The sequence below is a fragment of the Trachurus japonicus genome, chromosome 18 (genome assembly GCF_045865225.1).
Source record: "Trachurus japonicus isolate A0001 chromosome 18, Traja_1.0".
Taxonomy (NCBI): domain Eukaryota; kingdom Metazoa; phylum Chordata; class Actinopteri; order Carangiformes; family Carangidae; genus Trachurus; species Trachurus japonicus.
The window spans coordinates 4,988,778-5,014,118 of record NC_140924.1 but is presented as its reverse complement, the minus strand read 5'-3'; the positions used below and the strand labels follow the sequence as shown (position 1 = coordinate 5,014,118).

Here is a 25,341-nt window from a genome sequence, read left to right as displayed (position 1 = left end):
ACTAAAACTCTTTCCACTTAAAATAAGACCCATCACCTAAAAATTAACTTGTTTTTAGATCATTTTTACTTGTTTCAAACTAATTTTCACTTGAAATAAGTAGAAAAATCTGCCAGTGAAAGCAAGTTTTTTTTGTGCTTGTAATAAGAAAGAAAGACTTGCTCCATTGTCAGATTTTTCTACTCATTTCAAGTGAAAATCTGCTTGAAAGAAGTAAAAAGTGTCTAAAAACAAGATACTTTTTAATGTGATGAGTCTTATTTTTAGTAGAATTAGATTTGTTTTGACTAGAAATTACATTTTAACTAGAAATAAGACAAATATTCTTGGTAAGATTTTGAGTTTTTGCAGTGCCAGCGCATCCACACGGGAGAGAAACCGTACCGGTGCGGCGTCTGCTCCAAGAGCTTCCGCGTCCGCATGTCGCTGGCGGTGCATCGCTACGCCCACACCGGGGAGAAACTCTACGAGTGCTCGCTGTGCGGCAAGGCCTTCAGCGACCGCAACAACCTGAAGAAGCACCGGATCAGCCACACCGGGGAGAAACCGCACCGCTGCTCCCACTGCGGGAAGTCGTGCCGCCTCCTGCAGCACCTCGTCGTCCACGAGCGCGGACACACGGGGGAGAAACCGTACGGCTGCGACCTGCACTGCAACAACTCAAAATCTTACCAAGAATATTTTTCTTATTTCTTGTCAAAATGTCTCATTTCTAGTCAAAACTAATCTCTTTCCACTTAAAATAAGACTCACCACCTAAAAATTAACTTGTTTTTAGATCATTTTCACTTGTTTCAAACTAATTTTCACTTGAAATAAGTAGAAAAATCTGCCAGTGAAAGCAAGTTTTTTTTGTGCTTGTAATAAGAAAGACAAACTTGCTCCACTATCAGATTTTTCTACTTATTTCAAGTGAAAATCTGCTTGAAAAAAGTAAAAAGTGTCTAAAAACAAGCTACTTTTTAATGTGATGAGTCTTATTTTACGTATAGTATATGTAGTCCTCAGAGAAATAATGTTGATTAAAGGGACAACGAGGAGTTTCTATTTGGTTATAAAAAAGTCTCATATTAATGTGGATGAATCTACGTTACCACTTGTTAATGGCTCCATTTTAGATAAATCTATGGTTTTGTCTCTATGGTTATTTTGTTATTATTAGTGGTGGTGGAAATGTTGGGCGAGCCGACCAGCATTTCTTTACTTTCGGTTTTGTGGCGAGTCATGAGAATAACGCCGCCGAATCGCCGTTTATGGTGGGAACTACGACGGTATGTGATCGTCTTCCAACCTCTGACTTTAATTCTTGATGAATGAAAACATGAGTCTGTCTTGCGCCGGTCAAAGAATTTCACGGTGCGGAGGCTCATAAATGTAGTGTGGAAACACTTTGCTTTTCCAAAACTCCTCGTTGTCCCTTTAAACTTTATTAGGATAAAAGTAGAGATATACACATATTGATATGTAGATACTGAACACCTCACCTGTGAAATCTTGTGCTGTACTTTAAAGGGATAGTTCAACATTTTGGCAAATTGGCCCATTGCCATAATCCCTATAGTCATAGCAGTAGGTTCGTTACCTTTAATTGTCGGTGCAAGCTATTTTTAGAACGGCGGAGCAGAGCCGTGAGCTGCTCAGAGCTACGCTACGGAGGCTCATTATGGGATTTTTTGGTTTCCCTCATCAAACTCATCAAATACACAATCCAACAACTCCACAACGTCTATGTCACCAACTACCATACACATCTGTAACAGCCAATAAGAGACTGAAAGCTGAACACTATCATTTTAAATGTTTCCTCGTTAACGCTAAGTGATAAGAAAGTGCCTTTAATTTACATGTAAATAACGTGATGATGTGTAGAAAGTCTAACAATTGTAAAAAATCATCTCTTCATTTATAATAAATGGGACAAATACTGTTTTTGACTGTTGCTGGTTTTGAGTGGAAACTGAACAAATTAAACAGATTGTTTTCATCAGAAAGAGAGTTAAAATCTTTTATACTTAATTGCGACAAACACCAGATAAATGAAGCTGATTGCGATAATTATGTTGTAAAACATGTAACACAACATATTACAGTAATGTGGATTTCACATCATCATACAGTTTAACCACCAGGTGGCGCTGCTGCTGCGTCGTCCTTCTCCTCCTCATCCCCCGTTTCCATGAAACTGACCTCAGCTCCTCATGTGACGACCTGGAAATGATGTTTTGTTCCAAACTCAACAGGGAACATGAGGAATTCTAGTGCTGGAGATTAAATTAATTATTAATTAATTAATTAATAATATCAGAAGTGACACAGAATTCACCACAAAGTGTTGAAGGTTCACTTTTATTCACATCTGTAATGATTTAACTTCAACTTTCATTGTTGATGACATGTTTTTATCTCAGATACTGATTAGGTTTTTATGTGTGAAGTATATTGATATTTAAAATAATAATTCAGCTTTTATTCAAGTATGCTTTATCTGAACAGATAGTTTTGAAGCTACAACCACACAATCATCTGTTATTGCTAACACTTATATGAGTCTGCGCCAAACTGAGCTCCATAATCAACTATTCCCTCATTTTTTTAAAGTTTAAAAAGAAATTTAAAAAAAGGACTTCCCGTAATTTGACTTTGAAAGTAAATGTGACACAAACCAAACAGCAAGATAAAACAACACTCAATGTGTTTAATTATTTTCTTATTTTTGTCATTATTTATCTTCTCTGCAACATTGAATAAGGTGATGAAACAAAAGCAAAGAGAAGAGCATGAAATGAAATGAAATAAAATGACTAAAGCAACAAGACGTTCTCAGTGAGTCATTTATTTCCTTCTGCACTGATTCATTTGTTCTTATTTGTGTGTAATTACTGGCTCATAATCATTTTTTTTTTTTAATGTCAGTGCAGTTTGTCCTTGTTTACTTAGAAGAGACGTTGTGTGTGTCCACTTCTGGTAAATCCTGCAGTTGAGTTGACACAGTGTGTGTATGTGTGTATGTGTGTGGACTTTGTGACAACGACAAACACAAAGTTGCTCAACTCTGATTGGACCTGATGATGAGTCACACGTCCGTTTGAGGCGGACGAGGATCGAGGCTTCAAAATGAAGCATCGGCGCCGTCGCAGAAACATTCGACATCCAGAGGAAGAACGACAGAGACCGAGATGCATCAACTCAGCGCGCTCGTCTTCATTTGTGTGGTTTCCACCGCTGTGAGTTTATTACATTTTTCATTTAAATTTATTAAAATTCAAACAACCTTTTAATAGAAACCATATTCAAGCATTTTATATCAAGTTTTTTTGCTTTTTTTTTTTGCAATTTTTGCATTTCAACATATATTATTTTACTCTTTTAATCATTTTTGCTGCTTTAATACTGACTGTAATACTAAAGTAATTTTTTGAATGAATGAATGAATGAATGAACGCATTATACTAACAGAACAATATATATGAACTTACATGTGACTTTCTTTTAGACTTTATGTCAAGATGTATTAAAACAAACCGGCAAATATCACATGTCCTGAAAAGAACCAGGGAGAAATTCATATCTATAATTTACTTCTCTGTATTGAAATTTGGGTATGGTATAAATAGCTGTTTAAATATGTTAATGAAAAAATAAGAATTTTCAAGAATTTCATTTCATTTTGGTCCATTTACATTATTATTGAAAAGCTTGATAAAAAAATATTTTTAATAATAATGTAATTTTTGGGGTGGATTCATGGAAATATACATTTAAAATGACATGTTCATACAACAGATCAATAATTTTGAATTATTTATTAAAATGAATTCATGAAACAGCATCAGTCCCAAAACTCAATATGGATTGACTCAAGATTGTTTCATTGTTCAGTGTTATGTTTCAGTTTTTTGTTTTATTTTAATGTAATTCTTTTGATACCTCAGAGTGATTAAAATTGGAAAAGAAAAGGAAGTAAAAAGATGAATTCAGAGTGTCAGTATTTTAACGTTCTTTCCGTCTCTCCAACTCCAGGTCCTGTTGGACCCCAGAGGAGCTCGTCCGGTGGAGCAAGGCAGCAGGTCGGAGAAATGCGCCACGGAGAAGGAGTGGCCTTTCTGCTCCGACGACGACTGGGTAAACACACACAAAGCAGCATCTTCCTGTTGTGTCATCTCTCTGTAGCTAGGGATCATGTCACGATTATACATTTTCTTGGTACAATTATTGTCAGAGAAATAATCACGGTACTACGATTATCACGATTATTAATATGCACTAATTAATTTCACAACACTATGAATGTGTAAAATCAAATACAGTCAAAATATAATTACATTACTCATTATTTATACAAAATGTTTCAAGTATCTATTAATATATGACCAACTCTTAATCCCCCAGGGGAAATGTTTCAGGTCATAAATTGTTATCGATACCAAATATTTGCGTTTATTTTAATAGTTTTTTGTTTTGTTTTGCTTCTTTTTTTTTATTATTAAAAATGACACGCTAACATTTAAATTCCTACCAATTCATGTTACGTTAGATAAATGGACCAGTATCTGAGCATTCACCTTTATTTTTGCGCACATCTGCCGATATGGTTCCACCATCATGTTTTTTGGAAAGTGACGGTATTTAGGAATCTTTACGATTAATTATTTGTGGCGTTTAATACCACGATTAATTGTCAAAACAAGTCATCGTGACATCCCTATCTGTAGCATGACGGCAGCATCTGAACACCAGCCTCTCTCCCTCTCTGTTTGTTCCTCCGTCAGGGCCCTAAATGCCCGTCGGGCTGCAGGATCATGGGTCTGATGGACACGTACGACCACAGCATGCTGAAGAGGATCGAGAAGATCCGTGACCTGCTGGACCAGAACCGGGCCAAACACCGCTCTGCAGACCAGGTGTCCAAACAGACCTACGACTACCTGAAGGAGAAGCTCGTCATCGACTCTGGTGAGTGTCTGACAGACAGCAGGACTTTCCATTGCTATATATTTATATATATGAATGTTTATGTAATGTATATTATGTATTTATATGGATATTTGTGCATACATATTATTAGCAATAGTATACAAAATATATAAACCGTCATGATTTAAAAAGGGGTAGGAATTTTAAAAAAGTGTATTTTTACACTTTACAAAAGTGTCGTTGTTGTGTTTTTTTTATTTAGCCACATTGGAAAATAAAGTCATTACATTAAAACAAAAAGAATGAATACGAAAAACACAAACTTGTGGAATGAATCTAAGCCTGCTTATACCTTAATGGTAATGAGAAACAGTGGCTGTTTATGTTGTTACACTGAAATATAAGGCATTTTAAATTCAGATCAAAGTTGATTTTGTGCTATATATAGCCTACAACATATTTTATTTTCTTTCTCCAACACTCGTGAATTTACAGGAAAAGTTCCTTTTTTTGTTTCAAAATTACAGGATATTCTACAGCGTACTCTTAAACTAAATACTCAGACTTAAAATGGCTGTTTTGATTTCAAACTTTAAAAAAAAAATAACTTTGAATGGAAAAATCAGATTATTTTCAGGACTTCATCAGATTACACAATAATAAGAGGATCCATTACAATCACAAAGACATGTTCTGTGTATATCATTACATTATTCGAATCAGTTATAATGTACAGTATACAATGATAATAACATAATAATGGCAATAATGTGATGTGAGTATTGTATAATAAGGGTGAAATTGTGTGAAAATATATATTTTTTAAAAACATTAAATATTCACAGCTCACAGCCACAACAATAAAAAACAAAAAATATTACAATAATAATATTGACGTGACCTCGTCCACCAGGTCACGACAACAACTACTACGACATGGCCCAGGGTCTGCGTCAGAGAATCACCGAGATGAAAATCAAGATCGACAGACAGCTGAGGGTCCTGGCCGCCCTGAAGGACCGAGTCAAGGACCAGGTGGTGGAGATGCAGAGGCTGGAGGTACGCAGACAGTCACCATGGCAACAACAACGACAACAACAACACACATTCACACTTTCATACAATAAACAGGAAGCTCATGTCCGACTGTGTCTCCTCTTGTCAGGTGGACATCGACATCAAGCTCCGCTCCTGCAAGGGATCCTGCAGCAGCTACAGCGAGTACCAGGTGGACCACGAGAGCTACGTCTCACTGGAGAAACAGGTAAAGAAGACCCGACACCTTCATGTAGGAGCAGCATCTCCTGTTTGACCGAAGGAACCGGGACATAAGGCTGGAGTTAAAGGGATAGTTCACCCAAATTTGAAATTTCACTCATTATATCTACTCACCCTCATGTGGACTAATAAGGGCTGGGAGAAGTTTCAGAGTCCTCCGTGGCTTCTCTGAGTTACAGGGGGTCTCGGCGTAGCAGTTCATGTCCATATGACGGTTACAAATGGATACCAACTGTCTTCGTAACAAAAAGACACACCAAAAAACATCCAAATACCTCCATGCTGCTCGTATGTAATGTCCGTCTTGTATTGAAGCCCCAAAATGCGAAATTGTCCTGAAAAAAATTAAATAAGTCTACATTTCAAGCTTGTTTTGTAGCGGAAGCTTCTCGAAGTTCCTCTTCCCGGTTCGTCCAAATTTGATGAACCGGGAAGAGGAGCTTCGAGAAGCGTCCTCAGAGAAGCCACGGATAACTCTGAAACTTCTCCCAGCCCTTAGTCAACATAAGGGTGAGTAGATATTATGAGTGAAATTTCAATTTTGGGTGAACTATCCCTTTAAACATTGTTCAAAGAAAAAACTCAAAGCTGCACAGGTTTATGCACAAAATAGCATCAGAGAGTCCAAAGATATAGAAGCACAAAGCACCAAAACTCGATTAAGATTAATAACAAAAAAACTGAAATATTTCATTGAAGCTCAATGGCCATGCTTGTTCAATGGCAATTCTTCCAATTCTATACACAACTTCAATCTCTAATAACCTGCTGTGTCCCACTGGATTTAGATCCAATCTTTCATCCCAGTTTCTACAACAGCCAGATCTCATGAAGAAGTTACAATGAAACTGTTTATTTCTCTCTGGAGAGTCACAGTTATGATTTTCCATCAACTTATACTTTTACTTGGTTCATTCAAACCAGTCCCTGGTCTTGTTTAAATCCATTATCAGGTTCTAAAAATTGTTTCGTCTTTCCGCCCGTGTCCAAGGTCGCCCAGCTGGACTCGCGCACACCTCAGAACATCGAGTCTGTGGGGACGCTGTACGTGATGAAGAGCCGGCCACTGAAGGACGTGGTGGTGGAGGACATCTACAAGTCCGGTCTCGGTCCCGGTTCAGTGCAAGCCCAAACGACGGAGGATATGTTCCCTGATGTAAGTGTCGTCTGGTTCACTGGTGTTGATCAACCATTTTATTCTGTTACTGTTCCTCGGAGCAATAGGCAAGGCAAGGCAAGGCAAGGCAAGTTTATTTGTATAGCACATTTCCGCAACACGACAACTCAAAGTGCTTTACATATTAGCAAAAATAAGAACATAAAAAGCAAACATTATTTAAGATAAAGAATTAAAACAGATATAAAAAGAAGTAAAACAGAAAGGGAGACAGAACAACTAAAACATAGTAAAAAAGATCGACCCCAGCACTTGAGTAAGAGTACAAATACTACTGGTCAAAATTTACTCTGTTACAAGTAAAAGTAGCTCGACATGTTACTCGAGTAGTAAAAGTAAAGTAAAAGTAAGTGTAAGAGTAAATTTCTTATTTTTCACATCAATGAATGACTATATTTTTTTCTAAATGAATTTAAGGAGCTTTTAACTCTTGTTAGTGAGAATGAACTCTTTGAAACTAGCTGCACTGATGTGCTGCTTTTAGGGGTTAGGGTTTCCTTCTTTGACAAACACAGCTTGTGTCCAATAGGATTTTAGAAAAAAAAAAGAGCATACCTGAAAGTAACGAGTACTTTTCAGCCTTCCTAGAAATTAATTTGAGTAAAAGTAAAAATATTTGTCTTGGAAATGTATTCAAGTAAGAGTAATAAGTACCAAAGAAATCTAATACTCAAGTAAAGTACAAATCCTCTGGATATGTACTCAAATACAGTACTCAAGTAAATTTACTGTAAGATGGAGGTATGATGGGGTTGAACTGGCTCTTACAGAACCACACATACTCACGTCAAGGGGTTTTTCTGTCTTCCCACCTCAGGTAAGGACCGTCCAGTTGATCCTAGAGCAGGAAGGCTCCAGCTCATCCCCGGCAACCGTCTCCAAGGACCCAGGTACTAACTACTCTCCAGCTACAGGCGCATCATCATCATCCACCTTCAGCTCTTCCTCCTCCTCCTCCTCCTCCTCCTCCACGCCGTCAAAGTCCATCACAGAGATCGGAGGACGCGGTGACGGTGATTTGTTTGGCGGCGGGTTCAGTACATTCGATCAGCCCCCTGTACACCACGTGTCATCCAAAAGCGTCACCTGCACCAGGAGCGTCAGGAGGACCATCGTCCACACAAAGGACGGACCGGTGGAGAGGACGGAGGAAGTGATGGAGGGGGGTCCTGAGTGTGAGGCCATGACAGACAGCAGCAGCAGCAGCAACAGGGGGGGGCTGAGCTCCCTCTTCCCCACTCTTACCCACACATCCTCCTCCTCCTCCTCCGGGTCGGTGACCAAGACATACCACAGCGGCGGCACCAAGGGAAGCCTCACAAGTGATACCAAAACAGGATTTGCGGATCCATTTGGCGGGTTTGACCTCGGCCCATTCGGCGCGCACGCTACAGAGGACGACGTCCCTGATTTCCACGCCCGGAGTGTGAAGAGCACACGTGTCGAGCGGGAGGCCGATTATGTAGGAAAAGGTACCGAAACATCAGACCCGGAGTAAAATCTACCGGCCCCAGAGTGGCACATTCAGCTAGACAGCAAGCCTTAGCATCAGCTAGCCTGTCCAAAGCCCTATGTACCAAAAGTGTGAAGTGAACAGAGTTTGTTTTTGTTTGTGGCGAGAGCGTAAAGATTTTTTACATTCAGTGTGTTTGTTAAGATCCACACTTAAAGAAGTTTGTTGTAATCAAAGAAGCTGTGTGTTCCCTTAATGAATGTCAACAAAAACAGACTGAGCTTAGTGAATTAATTTTGTTGTGAAAAGTGCCCGATTGTCTGAATCCCAACTAGTCACCAACCAAACTCGCATTGTACGTCTTCTAATTATCGCCAGCCCCCCCTTGATTCCCAGGTATGTCAAAGCATCCTGTTAGAATTACAGAAAACCGCAGTTCCCCCCGAAGATTGACAGAAAATAGGTTGAATACCAAATGGTAGTCATGTTATTGGGACAGTTTCGGTGTTACCACAGCAGTACATTTCTGGTTGCCCAACCAAAGAACAAGCCGATCCAAGCTAACTCGCGGTCTGCGGTTGTGCCCCTTTCTGTTTGCAGATTGTGTTGACGCCTACCAGAAGCACCTCAATGGGGAAACGAACGGACTGTTTAAGGTCAAACCCGGCGGCATCGATTCCACGGGGGTAGTGGAGGTTTACTGCCAGCAGCAGGGGCTAATGGGAGGGTGGTTATTAGTCCAGCAGAGGGAGAGTGGCGCGGTGAGCTTCAACCGCACCTGGGCCGAATACCGCAACGGGTTCGGCGCAGTCGACGCTCTGGGCAAAGGGGAATATTGGCTGGGCAACCAGAACCTCCACCAGTTGACTAATCAGGGTGAGACCATGCTGAAGGTGGAGCTTGAGGATTGGGAGGGGGGCATGGGGAGTGCAGAGTACACAGTCAGGGTGGGGTCTGAGGAGGAGGGCTACCCGCTGCATGTGTCTGGCTACATCGGGGACGCCGGTGACGCTCTGACGATGCCGAAGTCCGACATGGCGTCTTTTCTGTCCCACAACGGTATGAAATTCAGCACCTTTGACAAAGACAACGATAAGTGGGAGGAGAATTGCGCAGAGGTGTACGGGGGCGGGTGGTGGTACAACAACTGCCAGGCGGCTAACTTAAACGGGATTTATTACAGAGGTTCCTACGACCCGGAGAAAAACACACCGTACGAGATTGAAAATGGAGTCGTCTGGGTGACGTACAAACCGCCCAATTACAGCCTGAAAACTGTGCGGATGTTTATCCGACCAAACACTTTTTAATTGACTCCTAAAAAAAACACTCACACATGCACACTTTTATACATAGAGTTGGTTGGTTGGTTTAGAATTGGTTACAAAATAGTAAACAGACAAAAAAAACAAGCCTGAGAGAAAACAAACGGTAAAGGGGCAGAAAAAATATTTGAGGACAAAAGATCAAAGGTGGTTTCAGACTGTGTGGGTAACATGCTGTGATTTCAAAATCATGTCAAACAGTGTCCATGTATCTTTATTTGTAATTTCATCACTTACTGTGTAAACGGCATTGACCTGTGTGTTAGATCAATACCAAACGGCTGATGATCTCTCCCCCTCTTGTTGAACTCTGCTCAATCAATAAAGATTCAATGTTCACTTCAGCTCCAGTGGTTTGTGCCTTTATTTCAGTTCAATTAACAAATCACAAAAGTAGAAGAAATCTTTTTCTATTATTATTTTGTACATTTTTGCACCAAAAGAACCCACATTTGACTCTGATTCACATTTTTGGATAGTAATATGAGTAATATCAAGTATTTGAAAAAAAAAGTGAAAATTGAAAGTTATCTTATGATCTGTGTCTTGGAATGTGTAGAAGTTTTTATTAAATATTGTTTTACAACACTGTTACACTTTAATTCCACTGCAATAAAGTAAAACCACTCCAATGCTAAAATAAAACAGAGATCAGATGTGTGTAGTTACAGGGTTCAAATTGTTGTAGCTTATCTACAGAAACTGTTTTTCCCAGTATTTCGTTGTGTTTATTTTTTGTTGTGAAACAGATTTTACCGTCTGTTCTGAAAAGGTTTGCACACAGTTTACAGCTTCAACGTCATTTCAAAGTTAACATTATGCTAAAGGTTTGTTGAATCACATTCATTTAAGGAAGAAACACCAGTTACTCTTAGTGATTTGAAATCATAAAATGGTATTACTGGAGTATTAGGATTTACTCAAAGGAGTGTCTGAAATCTCCCTGCGAAGAAGTCTCACAAATTATTTGCTGAAATGAAAATTGCATTAAAATTGAAAATGTTTTGAATAAAATAATTTTCTTTTTCATTTATCACCAATTACATTACATACTTATTTGAAAACCATTAATACACATGTATTGTTTTAACAGTATTATGTTCTTACAGACATTATGCAAAAACATTTGCGGTTTCTGTTTTCGATGGTTGTGTTCAGGTAAATTAACAAAGTGACAAAGTAACTTATTCAATGTGTAAAATAATAAAAACCACACAAAGCAGATATCACATTCTGATTTTCCACATAAATCACACAACAATAACTCAAAGTAAACACATATTCTATGTTTGAATCTGAGCTCGGTTGAGGGTGAACTAACTCCACTGTGTTTGTGTTTTGTTGGTCTTGTTCTGCAGTGTGTGGGATGCTGAAGCAGCAGAACAAAGATGGCCGACAGTCCCTCAGTCACACCTGGACACGTAGGAAGCAACAGTGTCAAGCAAAATCAGACGCCCCCCTGTGTTCAGATGACGACTGGGTAAGAAATATACAAATGCAACTCATCAGCTGTTATGGATTAGTTTGTTGTATAATTGTTTTCAGTAAATGAAAACTGACTTAAACAGTTAAATGTCTACAGGCTTGATGAAATATCACTACAAGACTGGAAAGAGGCATGCAGGAAAGCTCAAAAACAAACAATTAATAGTAATCTGAAACGTATTCAATATAAATGGCTGATGCGTATAACACCAGTCAAATTACACATGTTTAATGATAACATCCCTGATACATGTGTTAAGTGTAATGAAGCAAGAGGAACGTTGTACCACTGTATATGGGAATATGTAAAAGTGAAATCCTTCTGGCAAGATATTATTAACATGATCGATAAAATATGAACTAAGAAGTTACCACTGGATCCTAAGCTTTTCCTTCTGGGCATATATCCAACTATCCCATTTTTACAAAGTAAAGAATCTAGATTAGTAGATATGTGTATATTACAAGCTAAACGTATAATTTCCCTTAATTGGAAAAACGTTGATGCACCCAGAATTGGAAGATGGATCAAAGAGATGGCATCAAACATGGCATTGGAAAAGATAACGTACATTATTAAACGGAAACATCATGTTTTTGATAACATCTGGAGACCTTTTATAAGTTTTTTAAGACAATGATGTTAATGTTGGTAATTTGCTTCAACAGGCTCTGAGGGAGTAGATTGTGTGATATAATGTCCTGAGAAACACCCTTGAAATTCATCATATAACTGTTATCAGTATTTGTCTACTTTTATTTATTTACTTATTTATTATTATTATTATTCCATCCTTTTTGCTTTATTTTCATCTTGTTTTTATAGCTTTAATGTTTTAATTATTTAGTGAGGGGAAGAAGGGAAGGGAGGGTAAATAGGGAGAAAAAGTTTGCTTTGTTTCTTGCTTGTAAGAATGTCCTGTTTGATTTACTGTAAATTGCAAACAAAACTAATAAACACATTGTCACAGCCTGGCTCTTACAGCCATGACAAAGAGGGAGAGACCACCGTGGCAACAATTAACAAACGTTTATTTAATATTAAATAATAATATACTGTAACAAAGGACCAGATTATGGGGTGTGAGTGTCAGTAAATAGGTGTGTAGAGCATGTTGTGTGAGTGTGAGACGTGTGTGTGTGTGTGGGGTGTTGTAAGGTGCATAACACAAAGGAGCAACAAAGCAAACTAAGGGCACTGCATCGCCGTCACCGGTACCTGCAGGAGAGGGGAGAAGGAGAGAGAGTGAGAGCAATCAGCAGGCCTGGCTTTATAACCTGGTGACACCGGGCCCAGGTGTCACTGGCAGGCCTTAATCAGGAGGGCGTGACCAGCGGTATGGCACCAGCCCACCACTGGGGACGCCACAACATGCTTGAAAAAAAAAATGTCTACAGGCTAAAAAGGTAGAAATACTTTAGTGAGACTCTCTCTCAGATACACCTGTGTTCTCCGTAGGTCTCCAAATGCCCCTCTGGCTGCAGGCTGCAGGGGATGATCTCACAGACGGAGAGCAAAATAGAGAGGAAACTGTTGGAGGTGTGTAAGTTGATGAAGACGTACGAAGATGCGGCTGAGAAGACCATGACAACGACGACGCGCATTTACAACTCCAACCGCAAAGTCATAGTCAACAGATACAGTAAGATTCACTGAGAGTGTTCGCTCAGTTCTGGACAAAGTGAGGACACACGAGTTAGTGAGATATCAGCGATTCAATTATGTCAAATTTTGTCTCCAGTGTCAGAGTTGAAGTTTGTGGAACGAGCAGAGGGATTGTCCAGGAATCTCACGTCGCTACGGCAACGATCGATCAGTCTGTCGCAGCAACTCAAGGACATGAACGGCAAAGTCCAGAGACAGATTGAGGACTTGTATCGAGCTGAGGTGAGTCATGAAAAAAGTAACAGTGATGGTATTTCCTTGACAAATTACAAATGTATAGCACTTACATTTACTTGTTATGACAAGAAGTTTTTTATTCTATAACGTTGGTAACGAAACAAATTATTACAAACAAACCAACAAAGTTTTTCTAACATTCTGCTGCACTGTCATGAGAATGATGTTGACATCGTCTTTATTGCCTTTCATGGTTTAGTTCCCACTTTTTATTTCTACAAAATGCTTGGCAACCTTCCCAACCTGATCCAATATTAACATAAAGGTAAATCTTTACGCCAATGACATCACGCTTTTATTTATTTATTTTTTATTTAAAGGTTTATTTGGAATGGGACCTCACATATTCATGAACATACAAAAAAAAAACAATTAATTGCTGTAAATATGTTGGATTTAGCTGGAAGCTAATTTCCATCCGCGGTCCCATGGTACATAATTAAATAAAATTACACTCAGACATTTAAAACGATAGACAATAACCTCCATAGGGTGTTTAGCAGCAGTTACAATTACAATGTTGAAAATTACTCAGCAGGTGACAATGCTAGGCGACGCATTGCCACCTGCAGAGAAGAAAACAGAAAGAAGAGAAAAAAAAAAGTTATAGAAACATTTTGAGGAAGCTCATCAGCTGAGTCATATCTCTGTTTCTTTGGAGCATATCTATTTTTTTTTTCTTTCTTGGTACTCTGTGAGAGTTTGTGTTGACAGTACATAGATCACCTGACAGTCTTGTTTACATAACCAGGTGGACATTGACATGAAGCTGCGGAGCTGCCGCGGGTCCTGCCGGTCAACGTCACCGTTCGCTGTCAATCATCCCAGTTACCAGTCTCTTCAAACCAACATGGACCAGATGGATGAGACTCTGATGCAGAGAAGCAAGGCCGCCACGCCTCATAAAGACATCCCCCATGTCACACTGCAGCCCGTCGACATCGGCCCAGCGCCGCCTGTGGAGTATAAGACTATTCCAACCGTCCAGAGGGAACTGCTGACCCAGTTTGAGGACATTGAGCAGAACCAGATACTGCTGGATGAACTGCTGGACAACTCTGAGGATGTGAACCTTCTTGATTATATTGATCTGGAATAAAAAGAAAAAAATAAATTCTTGACTGTTTACAGAGGAATTGAGAGAAAAAGAGCTCTTTGTAATTTGCCTATTTAAATAAAATCATTATTGCCTATATTTATGGTTTATAATTTACACTGTGACAAACATCCGGGAATGAATCACAACCAGTGAACGCCTTAAGGAAAATGAGTTTCATCTTCCACTGCAACTACAATGCTACAATTTTCAATATTTTCCATTTTTTTGTACCGCCACTGTAATGTTTTTAAAATATGTTAAAATATTATGATATAATGTCCATGGGACACTATACTCACTTTTGAATTACTGTGAATGAAATGCTAGATTTTTACATACTAACCAACCATTTATTTCCCTACATGTGGTAAACGCTCTTGTCTTGTTCTGTAGCTTCACATATTTGAATATTTTCAACCGACTCCTCCTTCTCCTTCTTTTATTTATGTTATTTCCCCTCATCAACACATTAAATACCTCAAAGCACAATTTCATGGTCATCATATTGTGTACTCGCTCTTGTGTCACTTCTAATCTTTTTGTGAGATGTTTGTTTGTCATTGTGTTTTGGCTCGACTGTGGATGGACACGCCCCCCTCGAGCCCCACACACCTGTACCTATTTATCCCCTCATCAGTGTCCTGTGCCAGTACACCCTGAGGAAGACCTGTGTGAGGTCGAAACGTCGGTCCTTTTTTAATAAATTATATATACTTTTTCTACATCAAGGCTATGAGTTGAGCGACTGCTTTTTTCTTCCTTCACTGTTTGTCATTGTAAACCACTGGATGTGTGATGTAAATACACAAGAACATCTCACGCATGCACACAAACATCAACAGAGCCACTGGGAGCTACTGCTACAACAAGGATAAAAACAGAATAATAATCAAATTTATTTATTCCGAACAACTTTTTCATGTGGCGGTTTCAGGACACTTGGGTCAGTATAGACGAGCAGTATGGAGGTATCTGGATGTTTCATAGTGTGTGTTTTGGAAGATTCAAAAGTGAACTCTATCCACCGCCATTATATGAAAATCTGTTGCCAACCGGACCCCCCCTGGAACTCCTAAAGCGTTTTGATGACTTAACTTTGATAACTCCTTGGCATGGCGATGAGTAGAAAATTGGTCAATTATTGATTTTGGGTTTAGTATCCCTTTAAGGAAAACATTAAAATTGACCATTTGACTTTACTTGTGTTAAATTTATTAAACTATGCTGCTATCTATGACATTTTTATGACATTTTTTTTATCTTCTACAGATTGACAACAGTAAAACAACCAGAGCAGACAGGAAGTATGTTCCTCAATGAGTTTATTGAGTAGCGGAGGAGAGTTGGCGTCAACTCATCCTAGTGGTTCACACTGAAGACGTCACACATACAGATCACAACACATTTACTGACAACCAGTCTTTGAAGTTTATCTGACTTTGTTCTTCTTCTCTTCTTCTTCTTCTTCTTCTTCTTCTTCTTCTTCTTCTTCTTCTTCTTCTTATTTTCAGTTTTATGAGCTTAAAGCTGCATCTAACTCTTAAAAAACATTCATTTTCTTCATCTTCATTTCTGTCACACACACTGTCTAGACTACGTTGTGTGTAAATGTGTGTGACCATTAACATACAGTCAACAGGCAAAACAAAGAAAACATATCAGTTGAACTCATTCATTTAACCCACTGAGACACTTTGGTTCTTTCAGAGCTGTAGTTCATTTCCCTCAGATCAACTCTGGTGTTTCTTGTGTATTTGCCTGTTCGCTGTACGTCGTGTGTCGACGTCGTCGCCCGTCGCCTTTATCTGGAGGTGAAGTAAGGCCTGATCTTCATGCTGATGGCCTTGAGTGAATACCAGCTGCCCTTCCAGTTCATCCACACCACGCCGTCGTCTGTGCCATGCTTGGCCATGTTCGCTGTGTAGGCTCCGCCGATGTAATACCGACCATTGGGATTGGCTGAGTGGCAGCGGTTGTACCACCAGCCGCCGCCGTCCTCCTTGGAGCACTGTTTGGTGGGATCGCCTGGCACCCTGGGTCGAGCAAACAGGGACAAAGAAAGTTGTATTTAGTAACTTAGACCTTAACTTCATCACATTTTCGGGACATTTTCGAGACGTACCAGTTGTCGTTGTCTCTGTCGTAGGTGCTGAACATCATGCCGTGGTGGATGGTCATTGTGCGGTTTTCACCAAAGAGCTGCAGGGATCCCTCCATTAAGCAGTTGCCAGCGTTACCGGTGTAACCGTCGACAGCCAACACATAGTTGGAGGTCTCTGACTGGATGGTGAACTGGGTGTACTGGGCGTGGACCTACATGACAACGGACAGGTGAAACATCCAGAATTGAACACAATGCTTTCTAAAATTAATTTTATCAAAAAAATATGTGAATTTCCATCAAAACATTGAGAATTATTCAATACTTCAGTTATTTCGTACTTATTAAGCACTGATGGACTTAAACCAAACATTGTTTAGTTAAAAGAAATGACGGACAATTGTGAAAATTGCTAACAAACCAGACAAGTAAAGGTATTAAATCATAAGAATTGAGAAGCTTGGATTTCCTGCCAATGGATTGAGACTGTGAAGACTCACCTTGGTTCCAGCCCAGTCCTGCATCTCAATGAGAACCTCAGTGGGGCCCATCTTGGTCAGATGACTGATGCGGTCATTACCCAGCCAGTATTCACCTGTCACATGATCGAGGAGAAACAGATCATTCTCAGTCTCAGATTATCTAATGGTTTCCAGTCTTTGTGAAAAAACGCCTGAACTCTTTGGTGTGTATTTTTCTTACCAGGAGTCTGGCAGTGACCTTTGCCGGAATCGAAGGCGATGTTGCCGAATCCACGTCGGTAGTCGTCCCAACGGCGGCCAAAGTCCACGCTGCCATCAAGCCTGCTCTGGATGAGAACCCATCCTGCGGAAATAATGAGAAGTTTTCTTGAAAAACTGAATCTCTGAGGCGCGTACAGGAAATCAAACAAAGTAAAGCTGAAATGAAACGTCTTCTCACCTCCGTTCTGACTGGTCTGGTCACAGTAGACCTTGTAGGGTTGGCTGAAGGCATCGGGCTGAATCAGGTACATCTGGGAGTCTCTTCCTCCACGACGGAAGATGTCCTCACACTCCTTACCTGGATCACGCAAGAAAGGAAGAACTTTTAGTGAACAGCTTCATTGATTTCTATTTCCAACTGTGGCAAGGTGAAGAGGGCCCGGGCAGGGATTTAACCCACACCTCCCGGGTTAGAGTCATGCGCGCTTGCCAGTCACCCAAAGGGACATCCCCTTGGCCAAGTAGCCAGGGCACATGATCAAATGGAGGCATAGTGACAGGACCACCACTGTCACACAACCTTCTACTGCTGGGTCTGAACACCTACCAGACACCACAGGTATGGGACAGCTGGTCTTGCATGGCTCCTTGCACAACTCCCTCTGGGTCTGGATTGCCTTCTCCAGCTTCTGGATCTTCTGCCTGATCTTGTCCAGGACACCCTGCAGTCACAACAACACACCAAACAGCTTCAGCTTTCTTCTTAAAAATCAACATCATTTCCTGTTTTGTGTCTCGTGTCAGCTCCTGTTTACCTGCAGGACTCTGATGTTGGATGGGAAGACCGTGTCCACCGTCTCCTTGATGTAGGCGTGTTGTTCCTCCACACTGTCGCTGTACTGGCCCACTACCCTGTTGTTGTCTGAGAGGACACAAACACAAAACTGTGATGTATGTTTTAAATACACACCTTTCCCCTCTGTGTAATTTGTTGTCTACCCTAACCTTTGTGCTTTAAATGAAAGAAAACTCACCAGTGACGACTCTCTGACGCTCCCTTAGCGAGTTGGACATGCTGTTGACGTAGTTGAAGATGTTGTTGGAGGATCTGGACAAATCGTCCACCTGAGGCTTGAGTTCATTGACGACCTGCGAGGAAAAACAAACAAACAGACAAGACAAAACGAGTCAGTAAAAGTGCAACATTTCGATCGGTCTGTGAGGAAACGAAGAGGTGAAGGAAGTTTGATTTACCATCCTGACGTTCCTCTGCTGTTTGAGCAGTGAGTTCTTCAGCTCACAGCCGTTGGGACACAGGACGCCCTGGAGGACAGGAATGTCTCCGTTAGTTACCGTCGCCCATTAGTACATCACATTAATCAATACTATGATCATTACTGCTAATTGTGCATCTGTAACATTCCTGTTTTAATTGAAAACTACTGTTGTTATTGTTTTGCATGTCCATTCTAATTATCTCTTGCTTTTGGCTTGTTTTGTTTCTGTCTGTAGTTTATAAGAAGGTTTTTATATTTTTCAGAAGCATTGGTAATGAAGAGTCTAGATTATGTTTTCATCAAATTTAAAGTGTCTCAACAATTGAGGCTCAGTTCTTGAGTGTTTTACCACTTAAAGCAAATATTTCTTCAACCTACCATCTCTGGAGCGGCGTGCGTACATCCTCCTGCCTCGGGCTGCTCTACTTTCTCCTCCACCTGTTTTCCAACGGGGGCGGGAGTGGGTCGGCCTCGATACCTGGGTGAAGGACATTGACACTTTAATACTTGTGGCACTTTCACCTTCGTAAAAGAGGCAAAACCCCCTCTGTTAGCGAACGTACCTGCCGCGGCCGCCGATGGGGTTAGGAGAGTAGCGTTTGGGGTTGTAGACGTCCCTCCCCCGTGTTAGTGGACGGTGACCGCGAGCGCCTACCGTCCCTTCCTGGACGACCAGAGAAAAAGAAGAATAAGAAGAGAAAGTTACAGAACAAAGAATGAAACAAGATCAATCTGATGAGTCGTAAAGTTGTTGTAAAGTTGTTGTACGTACTGTTGCGTTGGCAGCTGGGACTTCTTCGTCCTGGGTCACATGAAAGGAAAGTGTGTTAATAACTCAGACAATGAATGTACAAATAAACAAACGGGTAAAATATCAAATCAGTGCTGATGACGATCAACATCTAAATCATGATATCAAACAATTTTAGTTTTTATTTTACTATGTATTCTTTACATCTTTAAAAAACACATTTCATATTGTCTTATTTTATATGAATTCAACAAATTTTGCATAAATTAATGAATGATATCAAATATTTATTATTGAAGTTAAATTGATAAATTCACATATAATTTTTTTAAACTAAACAAAAAAACAACATTACGATCACAATATTGAAATATGATCTGAATTAGAATCAACACAAATTGATACCCAGTAGGGATTAGTGTTCAAATTCAAGGATATTGTTTTTATGAATTTATGAAAATATATTTTAAAAAAACAATTAGTAAAGTATAATTTGATCAAATATCTTGCCAGCAATCTCATAGTTTTTGAATTCAGTGAAATAAATGCCTAGTGTGTCTCCACCTGATGACATAAAAGACTTAAAATGTTGAGATATGTAATCTTATTATTATTATTATCACATTTAAATGTTCTGACCTCTCCATAGTAGTCAAACTCCAGGTTGTCCTGCGCCCAGCTCACACTCAGGTACACACACAGCAGCAGCAGCAGCCTCATGGTTTCACTCTGGTTAAATTCTTCCTGTCTTCAGTGTCTTCACTCCTGGTTCTGCTCCTGCTTCTGAAGCCTCCTCGTATTTATCCCCCAGTAAAGGACCAACCCCCCATCCCCGCCTTCATCACTGATCAGACCAGTAACTGCGGGGGCAGTTGATCCGCCCTGAGTCACAGCCGTCGATACGAGAAGGAACAAAAGGGCAAAAGGACCGAGTTTGCCCACAAGTCACCATTTACTGAAAAAAGGCCGTTTCCACTTTGACCATGTTTGGTTTTTGAGTCAACATGTGAAGACAGAAAGGTTTTGAATTTGTTCTGTCATTGGTTTGGACACTTTTCCACAAACATAAAATCCACAAATGTATCTGTGTATCACATTATTGCACACACGTCCAATGTGCTTCACAGATGTAAAAGGTCAGAATAACACAGATTTGATGAAGTTCAAACAGAAACTTGGGTCATGTCTTGTGTGTTTGTTTACTTTTTCATCGAGTGTGTCTGTTTTTTGCAACCTGCAGAATTTTACATTTAGTTTTTTCCAAATTTGAACATTTTAATCAGATTCCAGCATTTTTAAATGAAGTCAAATGAAATATGTATAAAAATCTAAACAAACAGGATTGATTGTTTTATTCACAGTTTAGTTCCTGTCAGTTTTTCTATCATCCTGTTTTGGGACTCTATGTCTTTATTTACTGAATGATGGTGAAATCCTCCAACACACTGATTATTAGTGATTATGAGTAATAATTAGTTCTGTGAGGAACCAGTGAGTTCTGTTTGCGTGAGTCACTTTTGGGAATTTAGGGCGATGAAGCAACAGACGTCGGTTTGAGTCCAAAAGGCCACGTTGTATTATCACACCAGTCTGGACATGAGTAACATTGGACTGCTTTTTTTTTACAAGAAATTAAACATACAGAGACATTCAACTCTGCTCATATGTTTTTATTGCATTTTTATATTTTATGTTAAAACCACACATAACAGCATCATTTCCGCAGTGCTGTGCATTTATTTTTTATTGATATAATAATGTTTTCTTGGTTTTTTTTTTACATTTCTTGCATCTTTGTATTTTCTTAATGTATGAACAAGCAACAGGAGTGAGACTGCAGAGCTCAGCTACACGGAGCGCTAACCTACAAAAACCAGCCACATGATACACACTGTAGATCACATTTAAAAACAAACAAACAAACAAACCAGCCAGAAAAAGAAAAACACATTCAGAGCAAAGTTACTTCAGCCGTCTGAACCTTCACCACATCTTCTTGGAGCAAACGAAAGGCAAAGCCTCAGTACAGCTGTCGTAGAACCACTTCAGGTTGTCTGCAAGACACAAAGACAAGACATTCAACATTTGTTACAGTAAGATGCATCTCACTTTGGCTCCGCCCATAAAGGACATGCTTGGTCTGACCTGAAGAAAACGCCTAAAATCTATGATGGTCCTGGGTTATAATATCTAAAATGAACTTTAAATAAAAGAGTGAAAACTGAAGAGAAGAATTCTTCAGGTCAGAGTTTACTGGTTCATACATTCAAGATGAAATTTAAATGAGTTTTGTAGAGTTCATTACATTTATAATTCATCTTCACACAGGCCTTGTCAGGAGCGTTGTTGTCGTGGTCGTGATGCCAGTTGTCATAGTAAAATTTAGTGCCGTCGCTCCACATCCAGAAATCGGGCTGTGGATGGGAAGAGAAAAAGAAGAAGAATGAAGCATTAAAACAGCTCATGAAACACAAAAAAGCGAATTATTTGCAGGGTTTAAGCTAACGGTGTGGTGGAGTAACAGTAGTTAAATCCTTAACAATATTGTCAAAAAAACGTCCAAAGACTCAAAAAAAGTCCATCAAATATCAATGATAATGGTTTTGGTACATGAATGGCACAGAAGCCGCCGATCCAGGTCTCAGGGAAGGAGTTGGTGTCTCCTCTGGTCAAAGACATGACGAAGTGATTCTCCTCGTAGCTGCAGACCGACGCCAGGTTGCCTCCTTCAAACATGCAGTAGATCTGCAGGAGAAAAGAAGAAGTGTGACTTAAATGAAATGATCGGCTGAAGGGGGCGCTACAGTCCGTGTCCGTCTGGACCTCGTCCCTCTCACCTCGGCCTCGGTCCACGTCTTCGGGGTGTCGATGAAGGTGAAACACTTCTTTTCAAAGAAGGTCCAACCCTCGGGGCAGTAAAACTCATTGCCTGCAAACACACACAAGAAGACACAGTTCAATGACCTGCAGGTAATAATCAAATCAATCAACCTGTGTTCACATTGTAGTCGTGTTTATTCTATAACTAAATTATAGACTCATTAAAATCAATGAGCATAAGAAGTTGCCGTGCTTTGACTCTGCCACCAGATGGCGCCAGACTCTGTTTAAAATTGGCTCCAGTGTTGATGGAAATGCAAACAACTTTATCACCTGGAGTAATCTATTGCATCGTCATTAAAAACTCAAATATGTTTGAAAATGAAACGTAAAGAGAAGAATTAAGATCATTTATCCTGTAAATAGCATCTTGTATGTATGTCAATAGTATTTTTGTGCCTTCTGTGCCTTTATGTGTCAATTGTCTTAGAGTTGTGTTCATGTGCTTTGTGATTATTTAGATGTTGTTTGTCTGCACCATATAACTAAGGCAAATTCATAGTTTTCTGATCTATTAAATTAACAGTAGCAGTTTCACACTATAAAATATAGGGCCTACTCTAGTAGAAATAAAAGTCCTTAATTAAGCACCATTTGTTTATGAATTAATTTAGTTCTACTTAATTGCAGTTACTAATTAGCCATCTTCATCTACACTGAGTTAGATATTTGCCTCTGAAACTGAAGGAAACAGCGATACAGAAGTCAGACAAAGGCGTCGTCACTGAAGGTCGACTCGTCTCTCACCACAGTGAGGTTCGCTTCCCATCGGAGCCTGAGTGTGCGGTATCTCCTCGCCGCTCAGGACGTCCACGCACCAGCAGTACCCGATGGCCGGCCAGCACTGCTGAGGGTGGAAGTTGCCGTCGTGGTCGCACACGGGGCAGAATCCGGCGAGGCCTTCGTGGTAGCACTGCTGCCTGATGTACTCGCAGACGCCCGAGTGCCGCGGGCTCACCGTGCTGGTGATGTTGAGCGGGATGGACCGGCTCAGGGTCAGGAGGCCACAGAGGGCCAGAGTCACACCGAGGACCTTCATGGTAATGACGATGATGATGATGATAGCGGTGGTGGTGACAGTGATGGTGATGAAGAGGCAGCTGGGTGAAAAACTGCTTCTCAATAAAGCTGGTAGGGGAGAGTGGGGTAAGATGAGCCAGTGGGTAAGTTGACTCAAACTATAGGAAAAAATTAGCATGTGACCAAATATTTGGGAGGCAGGCATCATTTCATGGAGTCTGTGAAGATTAGAACCATGTGAGTAAAGTGGTTTAACATTTATGTTGTTAAAAATCATTTTTCACTCTCGAGAGTGAATTTCGTCGATCATAAGTTTCATGAGAATTGTGTTTAGACCAAAAGAGATGACTGCAAATTTGTTTTATGGGTTGTGGTATCTTTGAGCTACAACATGAGGTAGTAAACCTAGCATGAAACTGCACCATGGGAGTAATAAACCCAAGCCAAGGTAGCTGTGGGGTAAGTTGATCCATTTGGCCAGGGGTAAGTTGAGCCACCTATCCTATACACTTATGTATTTTGGCTGTATATGTCCAAATGATTAAATCAAGATTCTGTATGTTTGTGATTACACTAAGTATGTTCCTATAAACAGGAAAAGTTGTTTAAAGTGTGCCAAACTTTACTTTCAAAGAAAAATATCTGGGATTCTTCCCAAGATGCGATGTAATCGCAAAACTCCCCAAATCTCAGTGAGTTGGTGGCTCAGCAGGAAGTCCCTGCAGTTTGTGTTCACCTGTAGCCTGGACAGATGAAATATTAAGTAAAGGGGGAGGTAGAAGATGGATGGAAGGAAAGAAGGGGGGGTTGATCAATTTACCCCACTCCTATGGTCAACTTACCCCATTCATGGGACCATGGGCTATATTTTAAAAACAGTTATATTTACACTCATTCTGTTAATTTGTAGGGATGCAAAACATCCTGAAATATATGCAGATGTGTTAGTTAGGAACAAATCTATAACTGTCTTGATGTAGTGATCCTGAATACAAAAAGGGTCTCAACTTACCCCACTCTCCCCTAATCCTCAGACATCAGGGTGCAGATGGACAGGAACCGGTATTGACCTGTCAGATTGTTCAAATAAAGTCGGCGTGCTTGGAAAAGCTGAACGACTGACGACCGAAGTTGGAGAAGTGGACTCCGTCTCCGCCGCCTCTCGGCCTTTTATCCTCCAGATCACGTCTTCTCGCCACATTCCCCAGAGTGCATCACACTAATCCCTCTTTTCAGCGCTGTGTTAATGTTACTTTAGCAGAGCTGGCTATTCCTTTACCTTTACCTTCACCTTTTTTGTTTTTACCGTATAGTGTGTCAGCAACCCTGACCTCATTACATACACTAATTGTTTCCTGGGACTATTATGGCCACGATGGGTTTCTGGTTACATCATCTTTTGATTTATCCATCTCATTGTTCACTGTGTCTCATTGTGTCGCCGGTTTCCCAGGCTATCCTGTGACTCCTGCAGCAAAAGAAAATATTTAAAACACAACACAAATCGTGTTATCTTATCTAAAGTCGTTCTTCTTTTACTGGCTTGTTTTGTGTCTAACTGGGTTACAGACTATTGATACTGGTTGGGGTGTGTCATATTATACAATAATATCCAGCACATACAATATGAGATAGAAAACTTAATTACTAGTATCAGACTTACAGTATTAAATATTCCCATACTGCCCACTATTGTATCATTAGCATCATTAGCGCTACTGTAACTGATGCCATCTAAAAACAAACAGACGCCCTGGTGTTTTTAATCTGACTTCAGCTTCGTCTTGAGTTTCAGTTTCAACCGGTAAAACTGGTTTTAGCTGCACTTCTTCACTGAAATTGTTGAACCTTTAAAGCTGCTGCTGCATGGATAAGATCTGAACCTGACATTCCTCTGGTGGTGGTGACCAATGTTACTGTCATTGTTACCATAACATCATATCCTCATGACCAATGAAAACCAAACGGCTGAGGAATGAAGCCAACATGAAAGTG

At 40.1% G+C, this 25,341-nt stretch overlaps 4 protein-coding genes across 4 annotated transcripts; 2 read left to right on the top strand and 2 right to left on the bottom strand.

Moving 5' to 3' along the window:
- Positions 1 to 3,136: 3,136 nt before the first annotated feature.
- Positions 3,137 to 10,491, top strand: fga (fibrinogen alpha chain). The gene is made up of 8 exons (XM_085806284.1): positions 3,137 to 3,224; positions 4,021 to 4,122; positions 4,770 to 4,953; positions 5,828 to 5,973; positions 6,080 to 6,178; positions 7,184 to 7,348; positions 8,187 to 8,841; positions 9,423 to 10,491. The coding sequence occupies exons 1-8, from the start codon at positions 3,177 to 3,179 to the stop codon at positions 10,130 to 10,132; spliced, it is 2,109 nt and encodes a 702-aa protein (XP_085662410.1). The 5' UTR covers positions 3,137 to 3,176; the 3' UTR covers positions 10,133 to 10,491.
- An 899-nt stretch (positions 10,492 to 11,390) lies between these two features.
- Positions 11,391 to 14,696, top strand: LOC146968460 (fibrinogen alpha chain). The gene is made up of 4 exons (XM_085806289.1): positions 11,391 to 11,627; positions 13,092 to 13,275; positions 13,375 to 13,520; positions 14,287 to 14,696. The coding sequence occupies exons 1-4, from the start codon at positions 11,514 to 11,516 to the stop codon at positions 14,632 to 14,634; spliced, it is 792 nt and encodes a 263-aa protein (XP_085662415.1). The 5' UTR covers positions 11,391 to 11,513; the 3' UTR covers positions 14,635 to 14,696.
- Positions 14,697 to 15,939: 1,243 nt separating this feature from the next.
- fgb (fibrinogen beta chain) lies at positions 15,940 to 20,213 on the bottom strand. The gene is made up of 13 exons (XM_085806287.1): positions 20,086 to 20,213; positions 19,468 to 19,497; positions 19,259 to 19,359; positions 19,074 to 19,173; positions 18,673 to 18,741; positions 18,453 to 18,567; positions 18,234 to 18,340; positions 18,026 to 18,140; positions 17,657 to 17,776; positions 17,438 to 17,560; positions 17,236 to 17,330; positions 16,757 to 16,947; positions 15,940 to 16,667 (listed from the first exon to the last, which is right to left on the bottom strand). Exons 1-13 carry the CDS (start codon positions 20,164 to 20,166, stop codon positions 16,436 to 16,438), a joined length of 1,479 nt encoding a protein of 492 aa, XP_085662413.1. The 5' UTR covers positions 20,167 to 20,213; the 3' UTR covers positions 15,940 to 16,435.
- Positions 20,214 to 21,108: 895 nt separating this feature from the next.
- On the bottom strand, positions 21,109 to 23,365 carry eslec (eosinophil lineage-specific marker). The gene is made up of 5 exons (XM_085759578.1): positions 23,074 to 23,365; positions 22,284 to 22,375; positions 22,057 to 22,191; positions 21,752 to 21,860; positions 21,109 to 21,500 (listed from the first exon to the last, which is right to left on the bottom strand). The coding sequence occupies exons 1-5, from the start codon at positions 23,363 to 23,365 to the stop codon at positions 21,430 to 21,432; spliced, it is 699 nt and encodes a 232-aa protein (XP_085615704.1). The 3' UTR covers positions 21,109 to 21,429.
- Between the last annotated feature and the right edge of the window lie 1,976 nt (positions 23,366 to 25,341).

Bases quoted from the DNA above. Each gene is read 5' to 3' on its own strand.
- eslec (XM_085759578.1), bottom strand. From the start codon at position 23,365: ATGAAGGTCCTCGGTGTGACTCTGGCCCTCTGTGGCCTCCTGACCCTG. The intron at 22,192-22,283 runs GTGAGAGGGACG...TTTCTCCTGCAG, and splicing joins AGACGTGGACCGAGGCCGAG to ATCTACTGCATGTTTGAAGG. The intron at 21,861-22,056 runs GTACCAAAACCA...TCCCATCCACAG, and splicing joins GCGGCTTCTGTGCCATTCAT to CCCGATTTCTGGATGTGGAG.
- fga (XM_085806284.1), top strand. From the start codon at position 3,177: ATGCATCAACTCAGCGCGCTCGTCTTCATTTGTGTGGTTTCCACCGCT. The intron at 4,954-5,827 runs GTGAGTGTCTGA...CTCGTCCACCAG, and splicing joins GAAGCTCGTCATCGACTCTG to GTCACGACAACAACTACTAC. The intron at 6,179-7,183 runs GTAAAGAAGACC...CCCGTGTCCAAG, and splicing joins ACGTCTCACTGGAGAAACAG to GTCGCCCAGCTGGACTCGCG.
- fgb (XM_085806287.1), bottom strand. From the start codon at position 20,166: ATGAGGCTGCTGCTGCTGCTGTGTGTGTACCTGAGTGTGAGCTGGGCG. The intron at 18,568-18,672 runs GTAAATCAAACT...TTTTCCTCGCAG, and splicing joins AGCAGAGGAACGTCAGGATG to GTCGTCAATGAACTCAAGCC. The intron at 17,331-17,437 runs GTAAGAAAAATA...ATCATGTGACAG, and splicing joins AGGTCACTGCCAGACTCCTG to GTGAATACTGGCTGGGTAAT.
- LOC146968460 (XM_085806289.1), top strand. From the start codon at position 11,514: ATGCTGAAGCAGCAGAACAAAGATGGCCGACAGTCCCTCAGTCACACC. The intron at 11,628-13,091 runs GTAAGAAATATA...TGTTCTCCGTAG, and splicing joins TGTGTTCAGATGACGACTGG to GTCTCCAAATGCCCCTCTGG. The intron at 13,521-14,286 runs GTGAGTCATGAA...TTACATAACCAG, and splicing joins AGGACTTGTATCGAGCTGAG to GTGGACATTGACATGAAGCT.